The sequence below is a fragment of the Neofelis nebulosa genome, chromosome 15, assembly GCF_028018385.1.
Source record: "Neofelis nebulosa isolate mNeoNeb1 chromosome 15, mNeoNeb1.pri, whole genome shotgun sequence".
NCBI classification, from domain to species: domain Eukaryota; kingdom Metazoa; phylum Chordata; class Mammalia; order Carnivora; family Felidae; genus Neofelis; species Neofelis nebulosa.
In genome coordinates, this window is record NC_080796.1 from 70361244 (window position 1) to 70388609 (window position 27366).

At 58.2% G+C, this 27366-nt stretch overlaps 4 protein-coding genes across 6 annotated transcripts; 1 reads left to right on the forward strand and 3 right to left on the reverse strand.

Moving 5' to 3' along the window:
• Window positions 1-1177: 1177 nt before the first annotated feature.
• FCER1G (Fc epsilon receptor Ig) lies at window positions 1178-5343 on the reverse strand. The gene is made up of 5 exons (XM_058702367.1): window positions 5183-5343; window positions 2314-2405; window positions 2108-2143; window positions 1698-1718; window positions 1178-1561 (listed from the first exon to the last, which is right to left on the reverse strand). Exons 1-5 carry the CDS (start codon window positions 5229-5231, stop codon window positions 1499-1501), a joined length of 261 nt encoding a protein of 86 aa, XP_058558350.1. The 5' UTR covers window positions 5232-5343; the 3' UTR covers window positions 1178-1498.
• Window positions 5344-5878: 535 nt separating this feature from the next.
• On the reverse strand, window positions 5879-15607 carry NDUFS2 (NADH:ubiquinone oxidoreductase core subunit S2). 3 transcript variants are annotated; one of them, XR_009254560.1, is made up of 15 exons: window positions 15473-15607; window positions 14555-14661; window positions 11678-11868; window positions 9592-9712; window positions 9307-9419; window positions 8969-9043; window positions 8736-8813; window positions 8474-8559; window positions 7959-8078; window positions 7153-7282; window positions 6781-6876; window positions 6519-6602; window positions 6319-6376; window positions 6000-6126; window positions 5879-5969 (listed from the first exon to the last, which is right to left on the reverse strand). XR_009254560.1 is itself a non-coding variant. In XM_058702365.1 (14 exons), exons 1-14 carry the CDS (start codon window positions 15565-15567, stop codon window positions 6089-6091), a joined length of 1392 nt encoding a protein of 463 aa, XP_058558348.1. In that variant the 5' UTR covers window positions 15568-15607; the 3' UTR covers window positions 5879-6088. The 3 variants fall into 3 exon arrangements, 1 of the variants encoding a protein (XP_058558348.1); XR_009254559.1 differs by having other exon boundaries at window positions 5879-5953; window positions 5984-6126; XM_058702365.1 differs by having other exon boundaries at window positions 5879-6126.
• A 152-nt stretch (window positions 15608-15759) lies between these two features.
• On the reverse strand, window positions 15760-18750 carry LOC131495573 (uncharacterized). The gene is made up of 3 exons (XM_058700568.1): window positions 18348-18750; window positions 15875-16617; window positions 15760-15777 (listed from the first exon to the last, which is right to left on the reverse strand). The coding sequence occupies exons 1-3, from the start codon at window positions 18748-18750 to the stop codon at window positions 15760-15762; spliced, it is 1164 nt and encodes a 387-aa protein (XP_058556551.1).
• ADAMTS4 (ADAM metallopeptidase with thrombospondin type 1 motif 4) lies at window positions 18745-27007 on the forward strand. The gene is made up of 9 exons (XM_058702364.1): window positions 18745-19902; window positions 21033-21356; window positions 21612-21744; window positions 22315-22485; window positions 23202-23488; window positions 23596-23782; window positions 24034-24209; window positions 25100-25275; window positions 25796-27007. The coding sequence occupies exons 1-9, from the start codon at window positions 19279-19281 to the stop codon at window positions 26220-26222; spliced, it is 2505 nt and encodes an 834-aa protein (XP_058558347.1). The 5' UTR covers window positions 18745-19278; the 3' UTR covers window positions 26223-27007.
• Window positions 27008-27366: the final 359 nt, after the last annotated feature.

Consider the following 27366-nt stretch of genomic DNA (forward strand, 5'->3'; position numbering starts at 1 on the left):
TTCTCGCATCTCCTCTGAGATCACGGTTTCCCCAGCCGCCCACGCTGGCTCCACGTTCTTTGGCGGATTGATCAGCCTTTTCAGTCTGGCCTTCGAGGCCCTCGCCACTCATGGTTATTTTCCTCCCTCTCTTTCCCAGTTTCTGGTTTTTTCTCACGGGGTAAGATGTGTGGGGACAAAGAGGTCTCAGTCTGTCACTTGCAAGATGACCTCGGACAGGTTAATTACCTTCAAAGAGCCTGAACCCCTTCCCCGCCCCCCCCCTCCCCCACCGGGTTACTGACCAGATCAAATACTACAAACAAGCTGGGAAACACTCTCAACAGGGTGAGTCGCCGCGTGGTGCACAGTCTTCCCCAACACGGGGAGTGCCAGGGTAGTCCTACTCTGACAGGGCTTCCGGGTCACAGGTAGGAGTGGCAGCATCTGGTGGGATTCAGATACCACAGGAAATCCTGCCCTCCTGGCACAGCCACAAGCAGGACGGGGACTGACAAGGGTGAAGCCCCGGCCACCCACCTACGTGCTCGGAGGAGCTGCCCTCCCCCCATCTAGACCCAATTTGCTCCCCTTTGCTTCACCCGCCCGCACCCCCGGCCCGGCCCTCTGAGGTCCCTCTTTGCCCCAGACGCACCGAAAACCCACTGTTCCCGTGAAACCTTCCAAGGCTCTGTCACACCATTATCCTGCATGTTTGGTTTTGGCTTTTCAGCCACGCCACTGCCCACGTATGTGTGCATTGCGGGTTGTCCCCACGCTGTTCCCTGAAGCCCACTCCGATCTGGGGGGAGGGGGGCGGCGGGGGGAGGGTTGGACAGTCAGGCTTCTCCACGACCCGACCTTGGTTCAGTTGCCAGATACGGAAAGCGGGTGCGGGCGTCGTTTCTTGGGTTCCAATGTTTCTAAATGGGCCCAGACTCCCAACACTTCACTCCCTGTTCGAGCTCCGTGCCAGAGAACCTGGGGCCGGGGGTCTCATTCCTGCCCACCCCCCGGCCCCGGCCCCGGCCCCAGCCGCCACAGTCAGCTTTCGTCCCTTTGTCCAGGCAAGGGTCAGCCTGATGTCTGTTGGATTGTGAGCTCTGTAAGGTCAGGGGCTGTTTACTTAAAAATGGTATCTTCAGAACCCAGCCTAGTGCCCAGTGGAGGCTGAATAAATACGTGGTAAATGAACGAATAGGGTCCAGTCTGTGGCGGCTTTATTGGTGGTCCTCTCTTGTCATTGTCGAGTGGGGGTTGGAGATGGGAAAGAGAAGGGGGAGGAAAGGAGGGGAGGCGAAAATATAAACGTTCATGACTAGCATCTGAGCACAGGTCTTCGACGGGGAGGAAGAACCAGTGTGCACATTAACGGGGGGGGCAATGGGGGGGGGCGGGCATAGCATCATTGCAGAGACGGGGTCAGCTGGCATTAACGGGAGGCATGTGTGACGCCAACCATGAGGGCTAGGAGGAGAACAGGCACGGAAGGATGCGGCCAAGGGCATCTGTCCTAAAGTTACTGGGGTGGTTTCTCATGCTTCAGGGTCTCATAAGTCTCCTGGTTCCGGGTGCTCAGGCCCTGGGGTCGGAGGTCAGAGGATGGTCAGGGCTCCCACCCACCCCCACAGACCCCGTGTCTTCCAACAGTCACACAAAATCCCACCCTCTTCTGCCGACTTCCCGGGGCTGGGGTGGAGGGAGACAGGGTCACTCACCGTGTAAATGCCATCTGATTTCTGCAGAGGCAAAAGGGGCAGAGGCATTAGAGACCCACCCCTCCTTCAGGGTCCCGCAGCAGCGTCGTCCCCTCCCGGGGAGGTGGCAGGCCCCTGGGGCGGGAGGGTCCTCGCAGCGACACTCCAGGGCAGGAACGCCACGTGCCCACATGGCCACCAACGCACATATACACACCACATCCAACCCGCCCGTGCTCATGGTCACTCTCCACGTGACCCTCCCTTGTCACCCGAATATTCCACTCGTGACTTGGCTAGGGATGGGGTGTGGGGGCGGGGGCTCTGAAGCTCGTGCCGGTCCGCACCCAAGACTCACGCCCTCCCGGAGGCCGCGGACCCCGAGGCCGAGAGGCCGTCAAACCGACCCCCACGCGTGGAAGGGTCCATACCTCATAGCTGGCTATCGCCGCCTTCCGCACCTGGATCTGGAGTGGGGGAAAGGTAATCAGTAACGGCGGAGTTAGTGGTCCAACCCCGTCCCTCCGAACTTCGTGGGGAGCCCCTGTCATTCCCGCTCCTCAAAGCCCTGCTGCTCGGCCGGCCCTCCCATGCCTCTTCCAGCCCTCTGCCCCCTCCGAGCCTCCCCCAGCCTTACCTTGAGTCGGCAGTAGAGCAGGGTGAGGACAATACCATACAAGAACAGGATGGCATCCAAGATATAGCAGAGCTGAGGCTCTCCCAGGGCGGCTGAGGGGATAGAGGGGGCCCGAGGGGTCGGGGCATCAGGGAAGATCTGGCACCAGGGGACAGAAGGGAAAGGGCTCCGGCAGGTAGGACGGGGCCTGGCGGGGAGGCTCCGAGGAGAGAGACACTGGAGCTTCCTCTCTGGATCCTATTCCTCGGCTTACCCTCTTCTCCCTCGCACTAGGGCAGGGCTAGGACAGGACGCATGGGGGGTACCACTTCGATGGCGCCCTACAGGTAGGTGCTAAGAGCCGAGCCCCCTGGGTTCGCGCTGTCGGCTCCTCAGGCGCCACTGAGCACTTCACAGCCCTCAAGGGACTTATCTGAGTTCACTGGGCTGAGACTGAAACCTCAGCCCAGAGGGGCAGGGTGACGGACAGGCGGTGACAAATTTCACTGAAGAAACCACAGGAGTGTCTCTGCTGAGTCCTGTGACCTGTGGCTGAGGGCTGGACAGGAAGGATGTGAGCCGGGGAAGGGAGGGAAGGCAGCTATTGGTTATCCCTGAGCCCCAGCCTCATCACCCTCGGGCCCACAGCAAGACACGTCGAAGTGGCAAAACAGGTGTCTGCTCTCCTAGGCCTCACAGATCCCGATGGCTCTGTGCACGGCCGGGAGAGCGTCTCGGCCCAGCCTCGGCGGGATGACTGCAGGCTGGATTCCGCGTCCGGACACTCTGCCCTGTTACTCACTCACCCTGGGCCGCGGAGAGAGGAAGTTTTGTGCAATCAAAAAAAAAAAAAAAAAAAAAAAAAAAAAAAAAAAAAAAAAAATCAAACAGCGGGGTGCCTGGGTGGCTCAGTCACTTAAGCCTCCGACTCTTGATTTCGGCTCAGGTCACGGTCTCGCGGTTGGGGAGTTTGAGCCCTGCAAGGGGCTCCGTGCTGGTGGTGGGGAACCTGCTTGGGTTTTTTCTCTCTCTCAAAATAAATACAGAAACTTAAAACAAAAATCAAACAAGGATGGGGGGGGGGGCGCCTGGGTGGCTCGGTCGGTTAAGCATCTGACTTCAGCTTGGGTCATGACCTCAAGGTTCGCGGGTTCGCACCCGGTGTCGGGGTGTGCTGACCGCTCGGAGCCTGGAGACCGCTTCGGATTCTGTGTCTCCCTCTCTCTCTGCCCCTCCCTTGCTCATGCTCTGTGTGTCTCCCTCTCTCAAAAATACATAATAAAAACTTAAAAGAAACAAATAGGGTCTGAGCACCAGCCCCCGTCTGCCCTCAGCCCCTATCTGAAAGGCTCGTGGGCACACGAGTGAGGTCACTGGAGTAATTTCTATGCCCTGACGCGCTTTCACGCAATACCGCGTAAATCTCAAAACTACCCCTTGTGGGGGGGGAGACATCGTGGTCGCCATTTTACAAATGAAGAAACTGAGGCTGGAGAGAGCTAAGTAACTCCTTGAGGGCCAGAGGATGAAGGGAGAGAGCTGGAGCTCAACTCCAGGCTCTCTGCTGTCAGAGCTCGTGCCCCTCCCTCTGCCTCAGTGCCCCTGCTCCGTTCTTGCCTCACGGCAGCATGCTGGCAGTCATGGAATCCCTCCCTCTCTCCGCTGCACAGGGGCGCTGGTGGACCCCCCCCAATCTTTCAATGTCCTATCTCCCTGACGTTTCACTCACCCCCTCCTCCCCAAGCCTCAGCGGCAACCCTCTTCAAAAACCATATACACGGGCGGCCCAAAGCGAGCGAGGGGTGGCGGATCAAGAAACTGAGTGACCGGGGCGCCTGGGTGGCTCGGTCGGTTGAGTGTCTGACTTCGGCTCAGGTCAGGATCTCACAGTTTGTGAGTTCGAGCCCCGCGTCGGGTTCTGTGCTGACAGCTCAGAGCCTGGAGCCTGTTTCAGATTCTGTGTCTCCCTCTCTCTCTCTGCCCCTCCCTTGCTCACACTCTGTCTCTGTCTCTCAAAAATGAATAAACATTAAAGAAAGAAAGAAAAAGAGAGAGAGAAAGAGAGAGAAAGAAAGAAAGAAAGAAAGAAAGAAAGAAAGAAAGAAAGAAAGAGAAAGAAAGAAAAAGAACGAAGGAATGAACACTGAGTGACTGGAAAGAAAGAAGGAAAGAAAGAAAGAAAGAAAAAGAAAGAAAGAGAAAGAAAGAAAAAAGAAAGAAAGAAAGAAAGAAAGAAAGAAAGAAAGAAAGAAAGAAAGAAAGAAAGAGAAAGAAAGAACAAACGAACACCGAGTGACCGGAAACCTAGAGCTGCTGAGAACTCCCCACATCTGCCCCCATCTCTTGGCCGGTGCTCAGGCCTCCGGAGCCGGGCATCGAGTGCTGCCCACACTCATGGCGGCTGTTTGCAGAATGGTCTACGCCAGAGATGGCCCACGGAGGCAGAACACAGGTCTATTTTGGTTGTCCTTGCCTCACTCCCAAGCCTAAGGATGGGCTCCCGCCTTCCTGAAGGGGCTCTGTCAGTATCGTTAACCAGCTAGAGATCACCTCCCGGCGGACCGGCCCAAAGACACCACACAGGAAATGCTGATCATGGGGAAGGGAGCTTCTCCCCAGACCGGCCCTACATCACACAACCATTCCCTGCCACACTGAAGCCTTGCCCGCTATCGATCCTAAAGAAGTCCAGACCACAAGGGAGGAAACCAGGACTCTCGTACCCCGATGGGGACCAGACAGGACCAGCCTCAAGGTCTCGGTGTCCATCTGAGCCCCGCGCCCACCTGCCCGCCGCCAGCCCCCCTCTGCCCCTGCCTCGGCCCCCAGACGCGTGCCCTTGACTCCCAGCCCGGAGCCCGGCTCGCGGTCCCGCACCAAACCAGCTCACCTGCTTGTTCCACCAAAAGGAGGACGATCAAGAGCACAGCTGGAATCATCTTGGGCCGGAGCTGAAGGGCGGCGAGCCGGGGATCGGACGCGCTGCCAGCACTGTGCAGCTGTGCTCAGCGAGTGGCTCCCTGACCACAGAGTTCCCCCCTTCCTGCCCCGCCTTCCCCCAGCTTCGGCCCCTTCCCCTTCCTGCATTAGAGCCCGGGCGGCTCCCGGAAGGGCCGACGGAGGGAGCTCGATATGGGCTCTCACGCCTCAGGCCTTCAGTGACCAGGCCCCTGCCACCAGGGGAAAGGGGGACTCCCGCGCTTGAGAAAGACCGCGTCCACCCGCCGTCACCCCCGCCCTGTTCAGATACATCTGGAATAAACCGTCCCTTCAAATTCCCTGAGAGCCCACCACAGCCCTTTCCCTTGCATATGACGCTTGACCCAGGACTTGGGCAGAGGCAGAGGGGTTTACCAATTTGTGTAGGCAGCGAATTCTGGGCAGGGGGGAACCGAGAGGAAAAGAGGAAACGGGGAATGGAGAAGTGGGAAGGACAAGAGTCAGAGAAGGGGGTGGCAAGGAACAGGAAAGACTGCCAGGAACCGAGTCTCAGACAGAAGAGCAGGGTTAATTAATTAACATTCTTGAGTTTCCTAGCAAAGTGAAAGGCAGTAAGATACTGAGGAAGACATACCAGAAGTTTGGGCACAGGGGCCGGAAGGCGGCTTATTTATTATAATTTCTCCTTTTCTGGTACATGCACGGAAAGCCTGACAGCTAACTGTTCACGCACGTGTACACACACACACACACACACACACACACACACACACACACACACAGAGTCCCTTTCCAGAGACGGCCAGGCTCCGAGGAGGAAGCAGACCGGCAGGGAGATCAAACGCTGTTCCCCTGCTCACCGATCCACTTCTCCAAACACAATATCTTGGGTACCTAAGAGACCGACGGGAGGAGGAAAAACGCGGTGTTATCCAAAATCCAGAACCCATCACCGTGCCCAGGAGATTGAGGATGTGGCTCTGGGCCCATTGTCTGTGCTGAACAGGAAGTGTTCGCTTTCCGCCCCCAATTAGAGTCCCGAACTCCCTCGTCTGTGGCATCTCTGTTACAAGACAGGCCGCGTACCTATGATGGCAACAACGTCCGCCAGCATGTGTCCCTTTGACATCTTGTCCAAACCGGCCTGGAGAGATTGAGACAGCAACAGTGTCAGGCAAGATTAGCAGGGTGGGAGGAGAAGCAAGGAAAGTGCGTGAAAATCTCAACCAAGATCAGAAATTACGGACTCCTCTACTGGAGGGAGAGTCACCGGGGTCGGTTCTTACCAGGTGGGCAAAACCAGGAGCCTTGATCTTGCATCGGTAAGGGCGGCTGCTGCCATCGGACACCAGGTACACCCCGAACTCTCCCTGTCCAAGGAAGAAAGGTCACTGCCTCCGTTAACAGGAAGAACACTCTCCTCTGCCCAGAGAACCTCTCTATTGGCCCGCGTGTCCTCTCTCGTGCTGGTGACCAAGCAGCTACTTGGACATCTGTCTCCGGTCCCCCAGCGCACAGACAGCCTTATCCTTCCCCGTCTCTCCTCACCTTAGGAGCCTCGATGGCGGTGTACGTGGCCCCCGGGGGAACCTGGTAGCCCTCTGTATACAACTTAAAGTGGTGAATCAGTGATTCCATGGAAGTCTGGAAAGAGGAAAAAGGGAGCATCAGGAAGCCGGTTCAAAGGTTTCTCGGGCCTCCCCCTCCCCAGCACAGAAAATAACCTCTACCCTCGGGGAAACTAAAACCCACACAGCTAGCGAGAAAGCAGAGAAGACAGAGTGACAGAGGAGGCTACGGGAGGTTGAGACTCATATGGCGAATTCTTCCAAAAAGGAAAACTGAGGAGGAGGAGGTCATCTGAGGGTACTCCTCCCTGGCTGCTGGCCCCTTTCCCTTTGCCCTCTTCCCGGGGCCAACCTTCATCTCTGCTCGCTTAGGCGGAGACACTTTGGCATCATCGACCTTGATCTCCCCAGGAGGCATCTTGTTGAGACATTGCAAGATGATTCGAAGGGACTGGCGCATCTCCTCTACCCGACACAGGTACCTGGGGTGGATGAGACAGGCTCAGAGCAAGAGAGGACCGGTCAGGGCACGGGACGTGAGGCTGGGAAGGACACCCATGGCTGACCCGCAAAGGGCTGGCTGACTTTTTCCCCTTCCTCTTTTCTCCTAGCGCGGGATCTCTGCTTGGCTTGGCCCTGGGTAAAACCTACAGTCTTCTGGTTCTGGTACTGGCTCCTGCCCCCTGTCCTCTCCTGATCTTCTCCCCCTACCGTGCCCTGCAGTACTTCCCTCTTCAGTTGCCCTCTGAGACACTTCCTGGACCGCAGAATGGGTAAGGGTCAAACTGACTCAAAAAGAAAACAAGCAAGTCTCATTCAGGGTCAGCAAACAAGAATGGAACGTGAAGCTTAGACTCTGGTGGCAAGAGCCCCGGGTCAGGAGGATTCTAGTCTCAACCCCCACTAACAGGATAATCCAGGCCGATCGCTCCCTTTTTTATGCCTCGGCTTTCTCAGCCAAAACTAGTTCCATCTAAAACACGAGGATGAGGGCAAAAGAAGACGTACACCCGTGAAAGTGCTTCAAAAAACCACCTTGTTTAACAGACCAAGAGCTCCAGCAGATATGGGAAAATACGGGCAGAAAGAAAGTAGCCGAGAGACAAGTCAGACGAGGGGAAGCAGCTGGAAAACGAGCCGAGGGGACGTGGGCCTTACCTGTCGTAGCAGTCCCCTCGAGAGCCTATAGGTACATCAAAGTCCACCTGGTCGTAAACATCATAGGGCTGGGTCTTCCGCAGGTCCCACTGGATGCCTGAGCCCCGCAGCATCACGCCACTGTGGGGCACGATGGGAACAAGGGTCACTTTCCACAGACCAAGAGAGGAGGCGCGCTTTCTTCCGCCCCCACGCTCGGAGCATGGCCCGGAAGGTGCCACACCGTCCCGAAGCCATATCAGGCTGGAACTACCCCGTGTCCAAGGAGAGAAGTCTTTTTTTTTTTTAAATATTTATTTTGAGAGAGAAAGAGAGAGAGTGTGTGCAAGAGAGCAGGGGAGGGGCAGAGGGAGAGGATCCCAAGCAGGCTCCGCGCTGTCAGTGCAGAGCCCGATGCGGGGCTCGAACTCACAAACCGTGAGATCGTGACTGGAGCCAAAACCGAGTTGGACGCTTAGCCGACCGACCCCCACTCCCCCCCGGCGCCCCCTAAGGAGAGAAGTCATTCCTCCCACCTAAATCCATAGTTCAGTGCGTCTTCGGCTGTTACGACCCCAATGTCGACTGTCCGATTTCGCCAGATCCTGTTGTTGGTCAGCATCTATCGATCAAGAAAACCGGCGCGTGAACACCCTCCACACCTCCCTCCAAACGCCTCTGTATCTCTTTACAACTAGGGACTAAAACCCACAAGCTGCTTCGGCAGCACATACACTAAAGCCCACAAGCCTTTCTTGAGAGGGAAAGAGGGACTCTTCCCACCAGTTCCTATCTTACCTCTTCCAACTCATCAATCCGAAGTGAGAAGTTCTTAGAAAACTCATAAATGTCATCCATAAGCCCAAGGGGTAGGTCCTAGAAGCCAAACGGAGAAGGACAGAGAGTACAGCTCAGCCTCCCTGCCCCAGGGCTACAGGGTTGGCGTTTCCATCAGCCGGGGCTGCCCTCCAGTGGCCACAGAGGATACAGGCATGGACCGAAAGTTCAAGAAGGCAGGGGAGTCCGCTCACCTGGTGCACACCTCCTGGCCGGACGTAGGCAGCATGCATCCGAGCCCCAGACACGCGCTCGTAGAATTCAAACATCTTGATAGGACACACTGGGAATTAGTGACAAAGTCCTGGGCCCCTAAGTCCAGCAACATGGTGGTCCACTCCCCTGCCCTCTGCCTTCTTGTGCCCTACCAACCCCTCATGACACAGAGTTCCTCAAGGACAGAACCCAAGTTAAATATACCTTCTTCCTCTACGTGTTCTTCGTTCTGTCTCCTTTCCATCCCTTGGCTCCTTCCTACCTTCTCCATTTCCTGTACCTCCCTGCCTATCCTATCCTCTCCTCCTTCTCTTACCTTCTCCCTCTCCTCAAACATCCAGAAGAAAGGGGTCATAGCCCCAATGTCCAGGGCATGTGTGGTCACAGCCATAATGTGGTTCAAAAGCCGTGTGATTTCTCCAAACAGCACTGTAGAGACAGGAAGACAGCGAGAGGATCGACAGCGAGTGGACACAGCAGTTCTGGGCAGCGTCTAGGGTCTGCGAACTAAGCCTGGGTTGGATGCTCCCACGATGGGAATGGTGCGGGAGGGGCACTAGGCTGCACTCACAGCGGGGCCACAGGAAGGAGACGGGCATACCTCGGATCCACTGTGCCCGGGGCGGAGGCTGGATATTGAGTAACTTCTCCACAGCCAGTGAGTAGGCCTGCTCATTACACATCATGGACACATAGTCTAGCCGGTCAAAGTATGGAAGAGCCTGGGAAGAAGGAAGAACCTGGGTCACACCTGACAGGCCAGGAGCCCTCAGACTGCCTGCCAAAAGCATTGCTCTCAGTGGGCATCAAAAGTCTACGCTGCATTAACCTTCTAGTCTCAGGAGCTAAACAAGGCAGTGCCCGATATCCAGCAGCATGCTGGTAAATGTTTCTTTAATAGTCAAATCTCTGAAGGGGTGATTTGTTGCGTGTGCCCATTTCCACGGTGAAAATACTCCAGCAGGGCCAGCTTTAAGCTACCAACGTTACATAACTGAGCACAGCACTGGGCAGGGGAGCACAGTCTCTGCCATGCAGAGACAATAAAATCACTTAGGAGCACAGAGGAGTCAAGCAAGAAAATGACGAGCTCTGAGTACTTCTTACCCTGGCTTTTGATATAATTTATTTAAATCGTAAGCCAAGGGGCGCCTGGGTGGCTTAGTCGGTTAAGCGGCCGACTTCGGCTCAGGTCATGATCTCACGGTCCGTGAGTTCGAGCCCCGCGTCGGGCTCTGTGCTGACAGCTCAGAGCCCGGAGCCTGTTTCTTTTTCTTTAATTTTTTTTTTTTTTTAACGTTTATTTATTTTTGAGACAGAGAGAGACAGAGCATGAACGGGGGAGGGTCAGAGAGAGGGAGACACAGAATCCAAAACAGGCTCCAGGCTCCGAGCTGTCGGCACAGAGCCCGACGCGAGGCTCAAACTCACGGACCGTGAGATCATGACCTGAGCCGAAGTCGGCCGCTTAACCGACTGAGCCCAGGTGCCCCCCCTGGAGCCTGTTTCAGATTCTGTGTCTACCTCTCTGTGACCCTCCCCTGTTCATGCTCTGTCTCTCCCTGTCTCGAAAATAAATAAAACGTTAAAAAAAAATTATTAAAAAACCAATCAATCAATCAATTGTAAGCCAAGATCATTTAATTTTTAGTAATGGCTACTTTAACAACTGGCTCACAAAATGCCCGGAAACATAACACTCTGTTCTCGCGAGCAGGCTTGAGCTGGCCCCGGCACACCACAGCCAACGCTCCTCTGGCCCACAAGGCTGTCAGAGTGATCGGGTGAGTGAGAGATTTCAGGAAGACAGGGCCCTGAGAAGGACTGGATTGGCTTCTGGCGGGAACAGTTGGGGAGAAAGGGTTCTTTCCCCGGGACACCAAGAAAGCCAAGTCTAGCTGTCTGCCGAACCACTGAACCAGCTTCAGCTTCCAGGAAGGGGGCGGGGCTACGACAGCCCTCTCGGGGACAGCCAGTTCTTGTCCTGATGTCACTGTGACGCGGGTTAGTGCCGCACCGTTTAGCTCCACGGTCTCTGGGACCAGAAACCATCGGTGCCTGGACTCTCGGGGGCAGCGCAGTCTAGTCAGCTGGCTCTGTCCTAACCCCGTCACCCTGTGTCATCAAGCCCTCGCCTCATGACACTAAGACAAAACTTTCAGATGCTCACCCCAGCTCCAATTCCCTCAAACCTGACCCTCACCACTGGGGGGTCACACAGCTCTCCTGAAACACGGCACACTGCCACAAACCCTCTCTCGGTCACTCTGACTCACTGAGTGTTTCGAAAACAAACTTAAGACAGCCGGAAGATACGAGAATCGGCTGTTCGTCCTAGGGAACTGACGTCTCTCCCCCCTTTCCCTGCCCCCAGGGATCGCGGCTTTGACGTATTAGTATGATAAGAACAGGGAAACTGAGGCATTCGAAAAAGGGCAAAGGGGTCAGCCAAAAGTCAGCCGGAGAAAAGCCGGTGGTGTAGTTCCGGCTCCAAAGCATTTCTGCTGGATAAACCAGATCTGGATGGATTTCAAACATCCCTTGCCACGTCCCTCCGTCCTCCAACCAAAACGTTCCTTGCATCCTCAACACCCTCCTCCCCCGGGGTTTTGGGGGCAGCAAACTGGCAATGCCCCAGGCCACAGCATGCCTGGGTCCCGTCAGCAGGCCCCTGTTCGCCCTCGCACCTGCAGATAGGTCTTGTATTCAATGAGCTTCTCGGTTCCTCGGTGCAGCAGCCCGATGTGGGGGTCACACTTGCGCACCATCTCCCCACTCAACTCCATCACTAGTCGCAGGACTCCATGGGCTGCTGGGTGCTGGGGCCCAAAGTTCAGGGTCAGGTTCGTCACCATTGTGTCCTTTGGAGGGTCCACATCTGAGAAGTGGGAAATAGTTCAGAGCCAAATGGTGACTCCCCGGAGACAGCAAGGAGTCAGCCTCTCCCCGTCCCTCTTTCACCTCACCAATCCACACCTTGTTAACTTCCCAACTGCCAACATAACGGGGAAGAAGACCATCACGCGGAAAAACGGGAAGGGAGATCGAGATTTTCTCATGAGGGGGGACCACGCACAAACCTTGCTCTTTCTTTTTCTGTTAGAGTTTATTTACTTTTCAGAGACAGAGAAAGCACCAGTGGGGGAGGAGCAGAGAGAGAGAGAGAGAGAGAGAGAGAGAGAGAGAGAATCCCAAGCAGACTCCATGCTGCCAGCACAGAGCCCAATGTGGGGCTTGAACTCACAAACTGTGAGATCATGATCTGAGCCGAAATCAAGAGTTGAGACACTTAACAGACTGAGCCACCCAGGTGCCCCCCCCACCCCAGACCTTTTTAAAGATGATAATACTGGTAACACTTGTATAGCTCTTACTGCGTACCAACCACCAACCTAAGCCCTTCACTGATTTTAATTAACTTAATTCCCCTAATAACCATACGAGTAGTACATTCTATTATTATCTTTATTTTGTTGGGGATGCTGAGGCCAGAGAGGATAAATGATTTCTCAGACAGCTAGCAAGGGGCAAGAGCCAGGATTTAGCTCAGCTCGTTCAGCTTTTTTTTTTTTTTTTTAAGTTTGTTTATTTTGAGAGAGAAGAGAAGAGAAGGAGGAGGAGAGAGAATCCCACGCTGTCAGCGCAGCGCCTGACGCAGGGCTCAACCTCACGAACCGTGAGATCACGACCTGAGCGGAAATCAAGAGTCAGATGTTCAAACAACTGAGCCACTGAGGCGCCCCTCAGGGTCCACGCTCTTAACCACCATGATACCCGGCCTTCCAAATCTATCTGATGAATGCCCAACTACTCAGGAAATGTCTATTTAGTTCTTGCTACCACTGAATGACAGCTGTTACCCTCAAAAAGCATACGATTTAATTTGGGAAATAAGTACACGTGAGAAACTGCTAACAGAGTTACCAACTAAGTGGCTTAGCTGTTAAATATTTAAAGGAAGAGGGGCGCCTGGGTGGCTCGGTCGGTTAAGCGGCCGACTTTGGCTCAGGTCACGATCTCGCGGTCCGTGAGTTCGAGCCCCGCGTCGGGCTCTGTTTCGGATTCTGTGTCTCCCTCTCTCTCTCTCTGACCCTCCCCCGTTCATGCTCTGTCTCTCTCTGTCTCAAAAATAAATAAACGTTAAAAAAAATTTAAATATTTAAAGGAAGAGGGGCGCCTGGGTGGCTCGGTCGGTTAAGCGGCCGACCTCGGCTCAGGTCACGATCTCGCGGTCCGTGGGTTCGAGCCCCGCGTCGGGCTCTGTTTCGGATTCTGTGTCTCCCTCTCTCTCTCTGACCCTCCCCCGTTCATGCTCTGTCTCTCTCTGTCTCAAAAATAAATAAACGTTAAAAAAAATTTAAATATTTAAAGGAAGAAAAGAATACTGCGAAGAATTCACGAAGGCAGGATCTGAGCTGGTTTTTTGGTGTTGTTTTGTTTTGTTTTAACTTTTAACATTTATTTATCTTTGAGAAAGAGGCAGAGTGCAGGTAGGAGAGGGGCAGAGAGAGAGAGGGAGACACAGAATCCGAAGCAGGCTTCAAGCTCCGAGCTATCAGCACAAAGCCCGATGTGGGGCTCGAACCCACGGACTGTGAGATCATGACCTGAGCCCAAGTCGGGGGCTTAACCGACTGAGCCACCCAGGCACCCCAAGAGCTGGTTCTTAAATACAGGGAATGATTCAAATAGGCAGAGAAGAGCATCCCAGGCTATGGAATCAACAAAGATCAAATCTCAGAAACAAGGAAGTATCTGTGAAACTCTCACCTACACAGAGACAGATTAGTGCTGGCAGGCAGTAGGGTGTAATGGCTCAATTATCAGTATCCCTTAATAACAATACTTACGGAGGAACTTACCGTGTGCCAGTCACTACACTAACCGGTCCACGTTACGATCTCACTTAATCCTTACAGTGATGCTGTGAAATAGCCGCTTTATTCACTGGTAAATGGAGAGTTGAGGTTTGAAGCCAAGAGCTTAACTTTGCAACGCAAATTCTTCACCATGAGCTTTGGAGTCACACAGACCCAGACACAAATCCGATTGTGTGCCCTTGACCAAGTTTTAATCTCCCGGCACCGTAATTTCCTCCAAAGCGGTACAATACCGGCATCATTCTCATGGAGTTGTTGCAAGGACTAAATGCAATAAGTCAGACAAAACTCCTGACACCTGGGAAGCACTCAGCTACTGTTACTGTGGCTTTTTTGAAAAGCAACTAGCAGTGCCTTTGAAGGTTTGAAAAACCACCTTGGCTTCCAAGGGACATGGAAATAGACTGAACCTCTGGAAAAAGCTGCAGGGAGAGAGATAAATCTGGTAGGGACCTCCAAGGGTTGACTGGGACCTACTCTTTTTCTCCTGGAATGTTCTTCCTTTCCTTCTCTGCTTGACAAATGCCTGCTGTTATCGTGTCTGTGGCATTGCTAGTAAAATCAGCAAAAATGGCGCGGGGGGCGGGGGGCTAAAACTTGCTTTGACAGAGAGCTCAGGAGCACTTGGCAAACAGCGTGGGGCAGCGATGGGTGTGAGTTGGGACAGGAGCTCTGGGAACTCACCATTCCAAGGTGGAGGCTTCCAGTGGGCCGTTTCCTTGGTGGGGTACATGACCGCTCCCCCAAACTGCTCTGCCCATTCCATATCTGGCTGCCATTGCCGAGAACCTCTAGGGAGTTAAAGACAGATCCTGGACACAGGGGCCTCAACAGGGCTTGGTTCCTCTGTTCCCGTTCACTCTCAGGTGGGCCCAGGGAAGTGCCTGGGATTCTCCAAAGCCAAGCGACTGACACACAGCGTAGCTTAGGCAGAACGAGCTGGACCTCTAGAGGCTCCATTGCCACTAACTGCCTAATTCCTGGTCACTCCTGGGCATGCAAGGTTAGGGATCCTAATTCCTTCCACTTCTCATCATGTTCTTCTTTCCACCTTGGTGAATACGAACGCAAGAAAGGTGTTTATTCACGGTCAACCAAAGACTAAGAGGTGTCCCGGGCCGGTGCGTGGCGGGGGAGGGGCATGCTGGCTCCGCGGCTCGGCCCAGGTAAGACCCGAGTGATGCCCTGGGACCGACGCGGGGACAAGGGAGGTGTCTTGGCTTGTGCTCCTCCTTTATCTCCCTCTTCTCGTCTAACGAGACTTTTCGGCAGTCCCACGCCACCCGTGATGAGGTTCGGGAGAAGCAGCAAGGCACAAGGGGAAGGTGACACTATCACTAACGTTCAAGGGCACGGGCGCCCCTCCGCTGATTTCACCCCTGGCAGAAAGAGCTCGAGACCCTCTTTCCTCCCTCGGCCAGGGCGGGCGCCACTGCATCTTGAAGCCCGAGACAGAAGGCCTGGGCGAGGGGGTCACCGGCCTGGGTCATTCTTTCGTGGTGGGGGGGGGGGGGGGGGGGGTGTCACAGGGCCCGCGGAGACCCCAGACCCGAGAAACCCTGGCCTCGGGGGCTGCGCGTCGAGGGCTGCCCGGAGTCTCACCTGCTGGGCTGAACGGGCAGCCGGCCCCCGACCCCGGACCGCAGCGCCTGGGCCGCGACGCCGCGGAGGCTGCGCAGAGCCCTGAGCGCCGCCATCTTGCCCCGCCGCGGACTGCGGGAAGGAGAACGGGCGGAAGTGCTTCCTGCGCGCCGCCTCGCGGGCTTCCCGCCCATTGGCGCCACGGGGCCGCCCTCTTGGAAGCTGGCAGGGTCGCGGGCGCCCGTCGACTACATCCGGGTTCGGCGCCAGGGCTTCACTTTCGCTCTCAGAGCGGCGGCGGGCGCGGTTCACCTGGCCGCTCGTGGCTGACTCGCCGAGGCGGGAGCCGGAGCAGCTTGCGGCCCCCGCGGGACCCTCTGTGTGTGCCCTGCCGCGCCCCCCCCCCCCCCGGCTCTCCCTCGCTCTCCTGCGCCCCGCCGGGGCCGCCCCCTGCCCGAGCCCCGCTCCCGATGGCGGCTTCTGAGCCCGGCCCTCCCGGGGCAGCCCCAGGCTTTGCCAAGAGACTCGGAGCGGGGAAAGCCAGCTCGTTTCCAGACGGCCTGAGTGGGTTAGGGAAGAGGGGGCCCAAGCGGGGCTGGGCGGGCCCGAGAGCTCCCGCCAAACCCAAATGAAAAACGAGGAGGACGCCAAGGCCACCAGCACTGGAGTGGGCTGCTGGGTGTGTAGGAGCCACCTCGGCCAAGAGGCGGGGAGGCCCCCTGTGGGTGACCCTGATGTCTGCCAGGCTTCCAGAAGCTGCAGAATGACAGACCCAGGAAGCGACCTGAGAGATGCCTCACACCCCACTTTCCTGGGGGTCAGCCCTTTTTCCCTCCCGTCTTTCCGACCCCGCCTTAGTCCTGGCCCCTGGCTACGGCGGGCGGCGTAGAGATGTAGTACCTCCAGGAGTCTGATCCCAGTCCGGTATGGAACAGACAAAGCGTTTTTGCAACCTTGGAGGCCGGTTCTGTTCTCTCCTTGTGCCTCCAAACCCAGCTCCCGCTGGGCCACCCGCTGAGTTTGCACATCCCTCCCGCTCTGAGCCTGGAAAGAGGCCTTCCCCAAATCTCTCCCCCTCCCCGCACCAGGGTCCCTGAGAGCCCACCAGCAGTGCAGCAGGGTGGGGCCGAGGGACCAGGAAAGTGGCAGAGGCAGGGAATTCTTAGCTGTGGAGAAAGAGAGGAAAGCCAGACTTCTAGCCTGGGAGTTGACCTAATGGGAACCATACCAAAGGGTGGGGCCACATCCCTGGCTGTGGGAACTGACTGGGCCCGGCCCCGGGGTGGACTGGGCAGCCAGGCAGAGGCTCTGCCTCCCTCGTCCCCCCCACCCTTTCCCTGGGCCTTCTCTTCCCCTGTAGTTGGACACAGTGAATGTGATGGGGGGGGTGGGGGGGAACTGCATTTCTTTACCCTAATCCAGCCCCAGGAGAAGTCAGGGTCGAGTCCGGGCTGCTTAGCCTTGGAGGCAACTTGAGCCGGCACCGGGGTGAGGGCTCCTGGGGGGCTACCTAGGACACTACATCTTTTGTGCCCTCTCCCTGCGGCCGACACCCCCACACGCTGCTGCTCTGATTCTGAGGCCCTTTGTCTTTCATTGCTTAGTCACCCCCTTTGTCCTCGTCTCAGATGGGGGGGTGGAAAGGGGCAGTAAGAGTCCTCTGGTGATGGCTCCTCTTGCCCCTGCCCCCTCTGGTCTCCTGTCCTTTGTGTGACTCCTGCAACCCCCACCCCCTCCAGAGTTAGGGCCAGAGTCAGGGCATGTGGTGGGTGACTCCGGAAGTGGTGGGCACCAGGGCAGGTATTAGTGACCTGAGCAGGAAGGGAGGGGGAAAGGAAGTGTTCTGGCGGATATGATTTGGGAGACAGGAGGTGACAAGGCAGAGAGTGGATAGGGGAATGGGGGCAGGGGCAGGTGATCTGCCTCTGGGAAAGGAAAGGCATGGCTGACTGCATTCTCTTTCCTGGGGATATCCTGGGGAAAGGAGTGGCCACAGCATGGGGTGGGCAGAAATTTTCCCTCCTTCTGTACCCCTTGCTTCCGTGCCTCCAGAGTCCACCCCCCCCCCCCCCCCCCCCCCCCCGAGACCTCTTTGCTGAGTTCTCTCCCGTCTAGAACCACTTCCTTCTCCGAATACTGCCCCTTCCTCCCCGGGCACTCTCCCCACCCCAGGCACTGGGTTCCTGTTCCTCTCCAGTACCCTAATTTCCCTATACACACAGTCCTGCCTCCACCCTGTCCCTGTCTCATGGGCAGTGAGAAATAAAAGATTACTAGATATTCTGGGAACAGTTGTGTTCTCGGGGCAATGTGAGGCCAAAGGAGGGAGCCAGGTGGGGGGATTCCCTAGGATGGGTTGACTTTGGGTGCATCTGGGTTTCTGAGAGAGCAAATCTTTCTGTGCTGGGGGCTGGCTGACTTGGGGCTGGGGGAGGGTTTTAGGGCAGTTGGGAGTGGGCAGGAACAGGGCCAAGAGCCTGGGGGAAGCTACTGGGAGCTGGGCCAGGGAAATGGGGAGCCAGGAAGTGGGGAGGGGGAGCCCTGGAGGGAATGGAGGCGGAATGGCTGTTCCGGGCTTTGGAGGGTGTGGGTAGTGGTAACTCAGGAACGGGGGAGCCCGAGGGAGAGAGGGAGCGTTAGAGAAGAGGAGGTGCCACCCTGGATCCTCCTTCTATAAAAGGAAAAGTCGTTAACCCCTCCTGCCTTATCCTCTGCCTGCTCCACATGCCCATTCCAAGCCGACTCATCCTACCTTTGGGCAGTAAATTCCCTGATGGCTGTCTCCTTGCCTGCCCCATCTCCCGCCTGGCCGACCGGCCTCTCTCCCACTGTTTGTTCCCCTCCTGAGCCAAAGGCCGGCCACCTCCTTTGTTCTGCCCTCTCGGTGCTTCTTTACCTGTTGCCCACTGCCTTTCCCTGGGCAGTTCTCTCAGTTGCCTCAGCTCTGGAAAGCAGCCTCTAGGGGCAGAGGGCAGCTCATGAGGGAGCCCTGAGAAAAGGGAGGCCATGCCAGATGAGAGAATGGGAGCGAGAATTCTCCCGGGACCGTGGCCTTTCTGTGCGTGTTGACCAGGCCCTTTCCCTGACTTCCTACCCCTCCTGGGGCTCTGTCCCACCAAAAAGGGAAAGAGACAGCTGAGAGCCGACTGTGGGGTTTGGGGAAAGGCTATGTCATCAGCTGGCCCGGTGCCTATGATCCATCCGGCTGCTAGAGATTCCCCTCCCCTGGGCAAGTCCCATTTTTTTTTTTTTAAAGGAAAACAAAAACTAGGATTTTTGGGAAGCAATGAGACACCCATCTGAGTTCCACCAACCAAGCTCCTGTCTGAATGGCTTATAGCTCAGCCAATCGCCGAAGCTCGGGCTGCTTAAAAGAGCTGGCGCGGAGAGAGGCTGGGAAGAACCCACAGGGAGACCCACAGACACATAGACACGGGAGAGAGAGGAGGAGAGACAGAGACAAAGGCACAGCGGAAGGAGCCAGAGACAGGGCAGGCACAGAGGCAAAGCCAGACAGTCTGAGGGAGCCCAGAAGGAGAGGCCAGAGAAGCTAAAGAAGACACGGGCAGGGAGAGACAAAGACATAGGAGAGGAGGGGGTGTGAGAGGAGAGTTTGGGGGAAGCCAGGCCACTAGGCGCCTCTCCTAAGCCTAAGGGCCAAGTTTTCCCCATCTCCTCTGACCGGCCCCGGCCCCTCTGAAAACTCTGCCTCTGACCTTGGCACAAGTCCGAGCCCCCAGGCTGCAGAGAGGAGCTTTCCAAAGCCAGGGCGGGGAGGACTTGGTGCCCAGACGGCCTCAATCCCTCCCAGCCGCGGCACCAGTGCCATGAACAGGACGGACCGGCATCCCAGGAGGGGCTTGGCGGGGTGCTGGCCGTGGGGAGCCCGACCCCGCCTGCCGCTCCCCCCTGCGCCCGTCTCCCTGCCGCCGCTGCTACTGCTGGCCTCCCTCCTGCCCTCGGCCCGGCCGGCCAGCCCCCTCCCCCGGGAGGAGGAGATCGTGTTTCCAGAGAAGCTTAACGGCAGCATCCTGCCGGGTCTGGGCGCCCCTGCCAGGCTTCTGTACCGCCTGCCAGCCTTTGGGGAGACGCTGCTGCTGGAGCTGGAGCAGGACCCCGGCGTGCGGGTCGAGGGGCTGACGGTGCAGTACCTGGGCCAAGCACCTGAGCTGCTGGGAGGGGCAGAGCCGGGCACCTACCTCACCGGCACCGTCAACGGAGACCCAGAGTCGGTGGCATCTCTGCACTGGGACGGGGGAGCCCTGTTAGGGGTGCTGCAGTATCGGGGGACCGAGCTCCACATCCAGCCCCTGGAGGGAGGCACCCCTAACTCTGCCGGGGGCCCCGGGGCTCACATCCTACGCCGGAAGAGTCCCGCCAGCGGCCAGGGCCCCATGTGCAACGTCAAGGCTCCCCCCGGGGACCCCAGCCCCAGCCCCCGAAGAGCCAAGGTAGGCAAGCCCTGGAGTCTGTGTCCTGCAGCGTCCTCCCGCCATGTCTGTCCTACTGACCCCCATTCACGCTCTCTCCACCCACTTCCATTGCTGGCCATTCTGCTTCTTACCTGCCTTCTGTCTGCCTCCGCTCTTTCCACCAGCCTCCCTTCTCGGGAAGGCTCTGGCTTCTCCCTGCCCCATCCCTTCTCCTGGCCGGACTGCTGATCCCACCCGAGGAGGGCTCTCGGGGTTCTCTGCCGGGAGTGACCTCCCCTCTGGCCACGCCAACCCCGCTTGGCCACAGCATCCTACTGGTACCGTCTCCTGCGATAAGGCTATCCTGAAGGCCCCTTGGCCGTCCCAAACTTTCCGTGCCCCAAATTTGATTTCTACCCCCCCCTCCCCCCCACCAACTATAAAGGAGTGAGAGGTTTGAAAGGAGTGAGGATTGGCCTCTGGCTTCTGGTGCTGCCTTCACGATAGTTCTGGCAAAGTGCAAACTAGGGCCGAAGTGGACGAGGAGGAAAGGCGCCCCGTTACCTGGTCAGTCCCCTTCCAGCACTGCGGACTGACTGCAAGGCGGCCTGAGGCTCCATCCTTCCCTCCCTCCCACGGCCGGCCTCCCCCCCCCCCCCCCTCTCTCGCTTTAATCCAGACCAGCCGCTCTCCCTCCACACCCGCCACGCTGAGATCTGGCCCTGGCCCTAGCTGCTGACTGAATTGTTCCTCCAACCACACAGGGCAGACACGTTGCAGCCCGGCCCTCTAGCTCCAGGCCTGCAGGCCCCGTCGCACCACTCGGGCCTGGGGGACCCCCAAACCCCTCCCAGAGGCATTCTCACTGCGCTTTCGCCTCTGGGGCTCACGCTTTCGCCTCTGGGGCTCACGCAGCCCTGGGACGTGGCATCCCCCACCCCCCCCCATCCCCTCCCCTTCTCAGAACCGACAGCTGATTTCTCAGAGTTACCACAGAAGCCCTGGGACTTTGGGGTTGGGGGGAGGGCCCAGGCGAGACCCTGGGGAACGTGTGGCGCAGCTGGCTCTGCTGAGTTCCAGACCCAGGAAGTAAGGGGGCGTGGGGGGGTAGTGATCCGCGGGGCTGGGCTGCTGTTTCAGGGCGCCCCCCCCCCTCTTTTCCAATCCAGCGCTTCGCTTCACTGAGTAGATTTGTGGAGACTCTGGTGGTGGCCGACGGCAAGATGGCAGCATTTCACGGCGCGGGGCTAAAGCGCTACCTGCTGACGGTGATGGCGGCAGCGGCCAAGGCCTTCAAGCACCCAAGCATCCGCAACCCCGTCAGCTTGGTGGTGACTCGCCTCGTGATTCTGGGGCCAGGCGAGGAAGGGCCCCAGGTGGGGCCCAGCGCCGCCCAGACCCTGCGCAGCTTCTGCGCCTGGCAGCGAGGGCTCAACACCCCCGAGGACTCGGACCCAGCCCACTTTGACACGGCCATTCTGTTCACCCGGCAGGTGAGGCCCCAGTCGGCCCCCATGGGCCACGTGCTGCGTTAACTCCCCAACCAGCGGCGCTGTGGAAACCGTGCCGGAAACGGCACCCCTGGAGCCGCACGACGACGTGTCGCCTCGGCCCCGGGCCACGCGGCCGGGGCCGTCCGGGCCCCGACGGTGCCGGGGGCCCAGCTGACCTAGATCTCTCGTCCCGGCGGGCCCCGGGGGGTCTTGGTTCCTCATGCATCTTCTGTGACCCCCCCCCCCTCTCCGCAGGACCTGTGTGGGGTCTCCACCTGCGACACTCTGGGCATGGCCGACGTGGGCACCGTGTGTGACCCGGCTCGGAGCTGTGCTATTGTGGAGGACGATGGGCTCCAGTCGGCCTTCACCGCTGCTCACGAACTGGGTAATGTGGGAGTGGGGCTGTGGGGCACCCGGGATGGATGAGAGAGGTAGCAGGCCCGGGGAAGGGGGACAATGGGCTCACTAGAATGCAAGTAGGGGTCACAAGGCGACCCGGCCTAGGCCCGGGGCCATTATCCTTCTCTGCTGTGGATGTAGACAAACATTTAGCTTCTTCTGTTAAATGAGATAGCGTGTGGAAACTTACCGTGAACTCTGTGTGTGTGTGTGTGTGTGTGCGTGTGTGTGTGCGTGTGTGTGTGTTTGAGGACGGCACAATATTGAGAGAGAGACTATTCGTCAGAGTCAGTGATAGAATGTTGGGAACGTTGGCTGCAAGGCAAAGGGGGTAGGGAGGTGCCCTGAGTGTGTCTGGGGGGAAGGGGAGACAGAGACATGGGGGGTACATATGGAGGAACCCTGGAACACCGGAAGGAGATGGGGGCGGGGGCAGTGTGGGATGCGGGGAGAATCTGACCATCCACAGCTGGCACCAGGTTTATCATGGGCTTGAAGCCCCCCGAGGGCACAGAGAGGGGACCCTTGGACCCTAACCAGGCCTCTGCTCTCACAGGCCATGTCTTCAACATGCTCCATGACAACTCAAAGTCATGTGTTGGTCTGAACGGGCCTGGAAGTACCTCCCGCCATGTCATGGCTCCTGTGATGGCTCACGTGGACCCCGAGGAGCCCTGGTCCCCCTGCAGTGCCCGCTTCATCACCGACTTCCTGGACAATGGCTATGGTAAGCAGATGACTCACCCCTTTCTCTGTTCGGCTCTGGGCTCCGGCCCCGCCCCCCACCCCCCACCATACTCTCTCTTCTGCTACGCTCTGCATGGACCCAGTTGACTCCCTCAAGTGTGTTTCCTCTGCAGTGTGGGACGGGGTGAGAAATGCTCCTGTCTTTGCGTGGTTCCCACTTCCTCTAGAATAAATAGCACAGCCAAGGCAGGCGACTTCTGGTGCAGTAGAATTAGATCTCACCTTTTAAGGGTCAGCCCTGTTCACGCCAGAATGGGCCCGCTGTGAGGGAGGTGACTGCCCGTCACTTGCGGTGTGCAAGCCCGAGGGACGGCCTGCTACTCGGCAGGTTGCTGGTAAGAAGCAGACTCCAGAGCCCTGTAGTTGCTTAGAGCAGGTAGGAGGACTCAGGGCTTTGGGTTCCTGTCCTGATGCTGTTCGTTAGACACGCGTAGAGAGTGTAAGTTTCTTCGCGTCTGTGTGTCCGATCTGTAAAACAGGTCTCTCGGTTAAACGAGAGAGCGTCGCTCAGGCATTTAGCCGAGGCTCATCACATAACAAGCACCCAGGCAATTGCCTCTGCTACTGAAAGCTTTCTCTGGCCTCGGGATTTGGATTCTAGGATCCCTCAGGCCCCAGGGAGTCCAAGCTTTCAGCCGGCAACCTAGAGCGTTCCCTCAGCCCGCTGCTGACCTCACATCCCTACCCCCTTCCCAGGGCACTGTCTCTTAGACAAGCCAGAGGCGCCCCTGCATCTGCCTGTGACTTTCCCCGGCAAGGACTATGACGCTGATCGCCAGTGCCAGCTGACCTTCGGGCCTGACTCACGCCATTGTCCGCAGCTGCCTCCGCCCTGTGCTGCCCTCTGGTGCTCCGGCCATCTCAACGGCCATGCCATGTGCCAGACCAAGCACTCCCCCTGGGCCGATGGCACCGCCTGCGGCCCGGCGCAGGCCTGCATGGGTGGCCGCTGCCTCCACGTGGACCAGCTTCAGGATTTCAACGTGAGGTCCCAGGGCAGGGGTGCAAGCAGGGGGCCAGGGGGAGTGGGGACTGGCCCTGGGCCTGGGGGACTGTACTTACTGGCACAGCACCCTTTCTGCTTCTGCAGGTCCCACAGGCTGGCGGCTGGGGTCCCTGGGGATCATGGGGCGGCTGCTCTCGGAGCTGCGGGGGCGGCGTCCAGTTCTCTTCCCGGGACTGCACGCGGCCGGTCCCCCGCAACGGCGGCAAGTACTGTGAGGGCCGCCGCACCCGCTTCCGTTCCTGCAACACCCAGGACTGCCCAACGGGGTCAGGTGAGCAGTGGGAGGGACAGAGGCCTTCAGGCGGGGACGGTGGGGCTGAGGCGGTCGTCCCTCGAGTGTAGGGACTGTCCCCTGCTGTCGAGGGGAGAGACCTCACCGTTCAGGGTTCAGGGACCTCCTCTGGCAGTCTGTGGGGGGAGAGCGGTGCCACGCCGTCCAGGGGCCTGAGGGGCTGGGACGGAGGGGCTCCGGTGGGACGTGGTAAGCAAAGAGGACCCTGACCGGCCGTTTTACCCCGACAGCACTGACCTTCCGCGAAGAGCAGTGCGCCGCCTACAACCACCGCACCGACCTCTTCAAGAGCTTTCCGGGGCCCATGGACTGGGTCCCGCGCTACACGGGGGTGGCCCCCCGGGACCAGTGCAAACTCACCTGCCAGGCCCGGGCCCTGGGCTACTACTACGTGCTGGAGCCACGGGTGAGGGCCGGACGCCCCCGGGCGCCGTGCGTTCACGGTCCTTCCCGCAGCCCCCCTACCTGCTGAGCTGGCACAGTTCCCCCAAAGCAGCCCATAGCCGTGCGGGGGCCAGCCCGGGCTCGGTCAGACTCCTCTGTCCCCCGGGTATTGGGAAAACGAGCCCCAGACTCTAGATAAGTTTCCCGTGGTTTCTTTTTCCTCTCTCTTCCCGTCTCCCTGGGCTCTGCTTCGTGAGAAGGGATGTGGCCTTTTGGGCAAGTCTTTGACCCCGTTTCCTTGGGCTCCTCTCTGAATTCCAGGGGTGGCCTCGTTCAGCTCGCGGATGGCCAGTCCGTCACTGGGCAGGCCTCTTGGAGACAGGGGCGCCTCCCCACTCCCTCCCTGCGCTAGGGCGGTTCGTTGAAGGCCGAAGGGAGGAGCCCTGGCAGATTTTTCACCCCTACCCCGGGGGAAAACTCGTACACGTCGGCCGCCCCCTAGCGTCCATGTGGGTCGCTGCCTTCGAGGTTCAGGGCTGGTGTTGAGACTCGGACGCACGTGTGGTGTCCGCCTGGGCCCCTCTACTTGCCAGCTGTCTCCCCCTTGGGAGACTGTGCACTCATCCTTCTGAAACCTCCGTGTTCCATCTCTGGAAACCTCAAGGAGTGCTTGTGAGATTTGCATTCTTGTTTACAAAGCACGTAGCACAGTGCCTGGTCCATAGGGAGTATTCTGAAAACGGTAGAGTTTTAAATTTCTGTTGTCGCCACGCTCATCACCCCTTACAGCGGCGGGGCTCACGCCGCACCCCGTCCACGTCCCCCCCTGCCCAGCCTTTATGACGGCGCCTTCCTGGCGGGATCTGGCTTCACCCAATCCCTCCTGACTTGGCATTGCTGCTCTCTCGGCAGGTGGTAGACGGAACGCCCTGTTCCCCGGACAGCTCCTCGGTCTGTGTGCAGGGCCGCTGCATCCACGCCGGCTGTGACCGTGTCATCGGCTCCAAAAAGAAGTTTGACAAGTGCATGGTGTGCGGGGGGGATGGTTCCGGCTGCCGAAAGCAGTCCGGCTCCTTCAGAAAATTCAGGTTCGTCCGCTATTTATTTCCTCCCCTCGGGCCCCTGGGGATGCCAGGATGAACTTAACGCTGTTTCTCCCCTCAGAGAGCTTCCTGTCTCGCAGGGGAGACAGATGAGTAGCCAGGTACAGCTCAGGGTTTCACGTGTTGAGCAGGTGGCAGCCTGGGCTGCTGTGAGGGCCCTGGTGGGCCTCTGGGAGGGCTTCCCCAGGAGGTAACTTGCTCCTGGAGGGAGAGGGAGAGTGGGAATCGGACCGGCATCGAAGAGGTGGGCTTCAGTGGGCACCTCAGTGAGGGGGCACCGGATGCAAAGGTCTAGAGAGAAGAGGGGGGAGGGCACGCTTGCACACAGCTCAGACCTACAGATCTGAGACGATCGGATCTCAGGTCTATGCGGACCCCTTACACAGTTTTAGGGGGACGACCCTCTTTGCACACATACTCACACATACGGCCGTACAAACACAGCTCGGAAAGGCTGGAGGGATTCCGGAAGATGCTGAGTTCCCCCTCTATTCCTCCCACGCAGGTACGGGTACAACAACGTGGTCACGATCCCCGCGGGGGCCACTCATATCCTTGTCCGGCAGCAGGGGGCCCCCGGTGTCCGCAGCCTCTACCTGGCCCTGAAGCTCCAGGACGGCTCCTACGCCCTCAACGGTGAATACACCCTGATGCCCTCTGCCACGGATGTGGTGCTGCCCGGGGCGGTCAGTCTACGCTACAGCGGGGCCACCGCGGCCTCGGAGACACTGTCAGGCCACGGGCCGCTGGCCCAGCCCTTAACGCTGCAGGTCCTGGTGGCTAGCAACCCCCAGAACGCTCGCCTCCGGTACAGCTTCTTCGTGCCCCAGCCGGCCCCTTCGACGCCGCGTCCCACCCCCCAGGACTGGCTGCACCGCAAGGCACAGATCCTGGAGATCCTCCGGCGGCGCCCCTGGGCGGGCAGGAAATAACCTCATCGTCCCCGCTGCCCTCTGCGGGCACCGGGGCCTCGGACTGAGTTGGGAGAGAGAGGGGGCTTCCGCGGCTGCCTCACGCTGCCACGGCGGGGAGGGGCTGAGACTGTGAGGCCTGCCCTCCTCCCCTGCCCTGATGCGCAGGCTGGCCCTGCCCTGGTTTCCTGCCCTGGACGGCAGTGACGGGTGGTGGATGGAAGGGGCTGGGGACAGTCCCCCATCTAAACTGCCCCCTCCACCCTGCTGGTCACAGGAGGGAGGGGGAAGCCGGGGGCAGCAGTTGTATTTATTTAGTATTTATTCACTTTTATTTAGCACCAGGGAAGGGGACGAGGGCTAGGGTCCTGGGGAAACTGACTTCCGCCCCTCATAACCCTCACCCCGGCTAGGAAATCCAGGGTGGTGGTGATAGGCATAACTGATCCGTGTGTGTGTGTGTGTGTGTGTGTGTGTGTGTGTGTGCGTGTGTGCCTGTGCGTGTGTGTGTGTGTGTGTGTGTTCACGTATAAGGTACATCCTGCCCTGCTTTCTTCTCCCTGAACTTTGTTTTCTGGGAAAGGAAGAGTCAAGGGGAGGATAGGCCTTCAGGGAGTAAGGGATTATCATATTTTTTAAATATATATTGAATTCTGCTATTTATGTGCTCCTTTGGGAGTCAGACACGTGGGCTTGCACCCCGGCTCCACACCTCCGAACGTTCGTTTCCTCAGTTGCCAATAATAATACCTCCCTTGGAAATTGTTGTGAGGACTAAGTCATGTAAATAAAGGACTAGCATCGTGCCTGGCGCTGGGTCAAGTGCTCTGCGGTGGCCGCTGCCTCTAGGTGGTGTCACCGCCGCTCTGCCTGCCTCCGGCGTCCAGGGGCTCGGAGGTGGCGGAGAGCACGTCAGCGGTGCCCACCCTCAGCCCCAGGCCACGCTCCTCTGGTGGGCAGAACGCCGTCCTGCACTCGGAGGGACTCTCAGAGAAAGGACAGCTGTGTCCCTGATCCCTGGAGATGCCCAGTCAATGGAGACAGAATAAACGCTCGACCCCAGACACAGTTGATAAGAACAAGAAGGCGCAAAGGAAAACAAGAACAGCTCCATCCATACAAAAGGCACTTAGGACTGAGGGCCCCTCGTGGGGTCTGGTGGGGA

Coding starts and splice junctions, on each gene's coding strand:
- FCER1G (XM_058702367.1), bottom strand. CDS start 5,231: ATGATTCCAGCTGTGCTCTTGATCGTCCTCCTTTTGGTGGAACAAGCA. Junction 2,144..2,313: donor TGCTCTACTGCCGACTCAAG/GTAAGGCTGGGG, acceptor CCCCCACTCCAG/ATCCAGGTGCGGAAGGCGGC. Junction 1,562..1,697: donor AATCAGATGGCATTTACACG/GTGAGTGACCCT, acceptor CTCCGACCCCAG/GGCCTGAGCACCCGGAACCA.
- ADAMTS4 (XM_058702364.1), top strand. CDS start 19,279: ATGAACAGGACGGACCGGCATCCCAGGAGGGGCTTGGCGGGGTGCTGG. Junction 19,903..21,032: donor CCAGCCCCCGAAGAGCCAAG/GTAGGCAAGCCC, acceptor TTTCCAATCCAG/CGCTTCGCTTCACTGAGTAG. Junction 23,489..23,595: donor ACCAGCTTCAGGATTTCAAC/GTGAGGTCCCAG, acceptor CTGCTTCTGCAG/GTCCCACAGGCTGGCGGCTG.
- NDUFS2 (XM_058702365.1), bottom strand. CDS start 15,567: ATGGCGGCGCTCAGGGCTCTGCGCAGCCTCCGCGGCGTCGCGGCCCAG. Junction 7,283..7,958: donor CGAGGGGACTGCTACGACAG/GTAAGGCCCACG, acceptor CATCCACCCCAG/GTACCTGTGTCGGGTAGAGG. Junction 6,377..6,518: donor CTCCTGGTTTTGCCCACCTG/GTAAGAACCGAC, acceptor CAATCTCTCCAG/GCCGGTTTGGACAAGATGTC.
- LOC131495573 (XM_058700568.1), bottom strand. CDS start 18,750: ATGGGTGTCTCATTGCTTCCCAAAAATCCTAGTTTTTGTTTTCCTTTA. Junction 16,618..18,347: donor GGAAAGGCAGTGGGCAACAG/GTAAAGAAGCAC, acceptor CTTTCTCCACAG/CTAAGAATTCCCTGCCTCTG.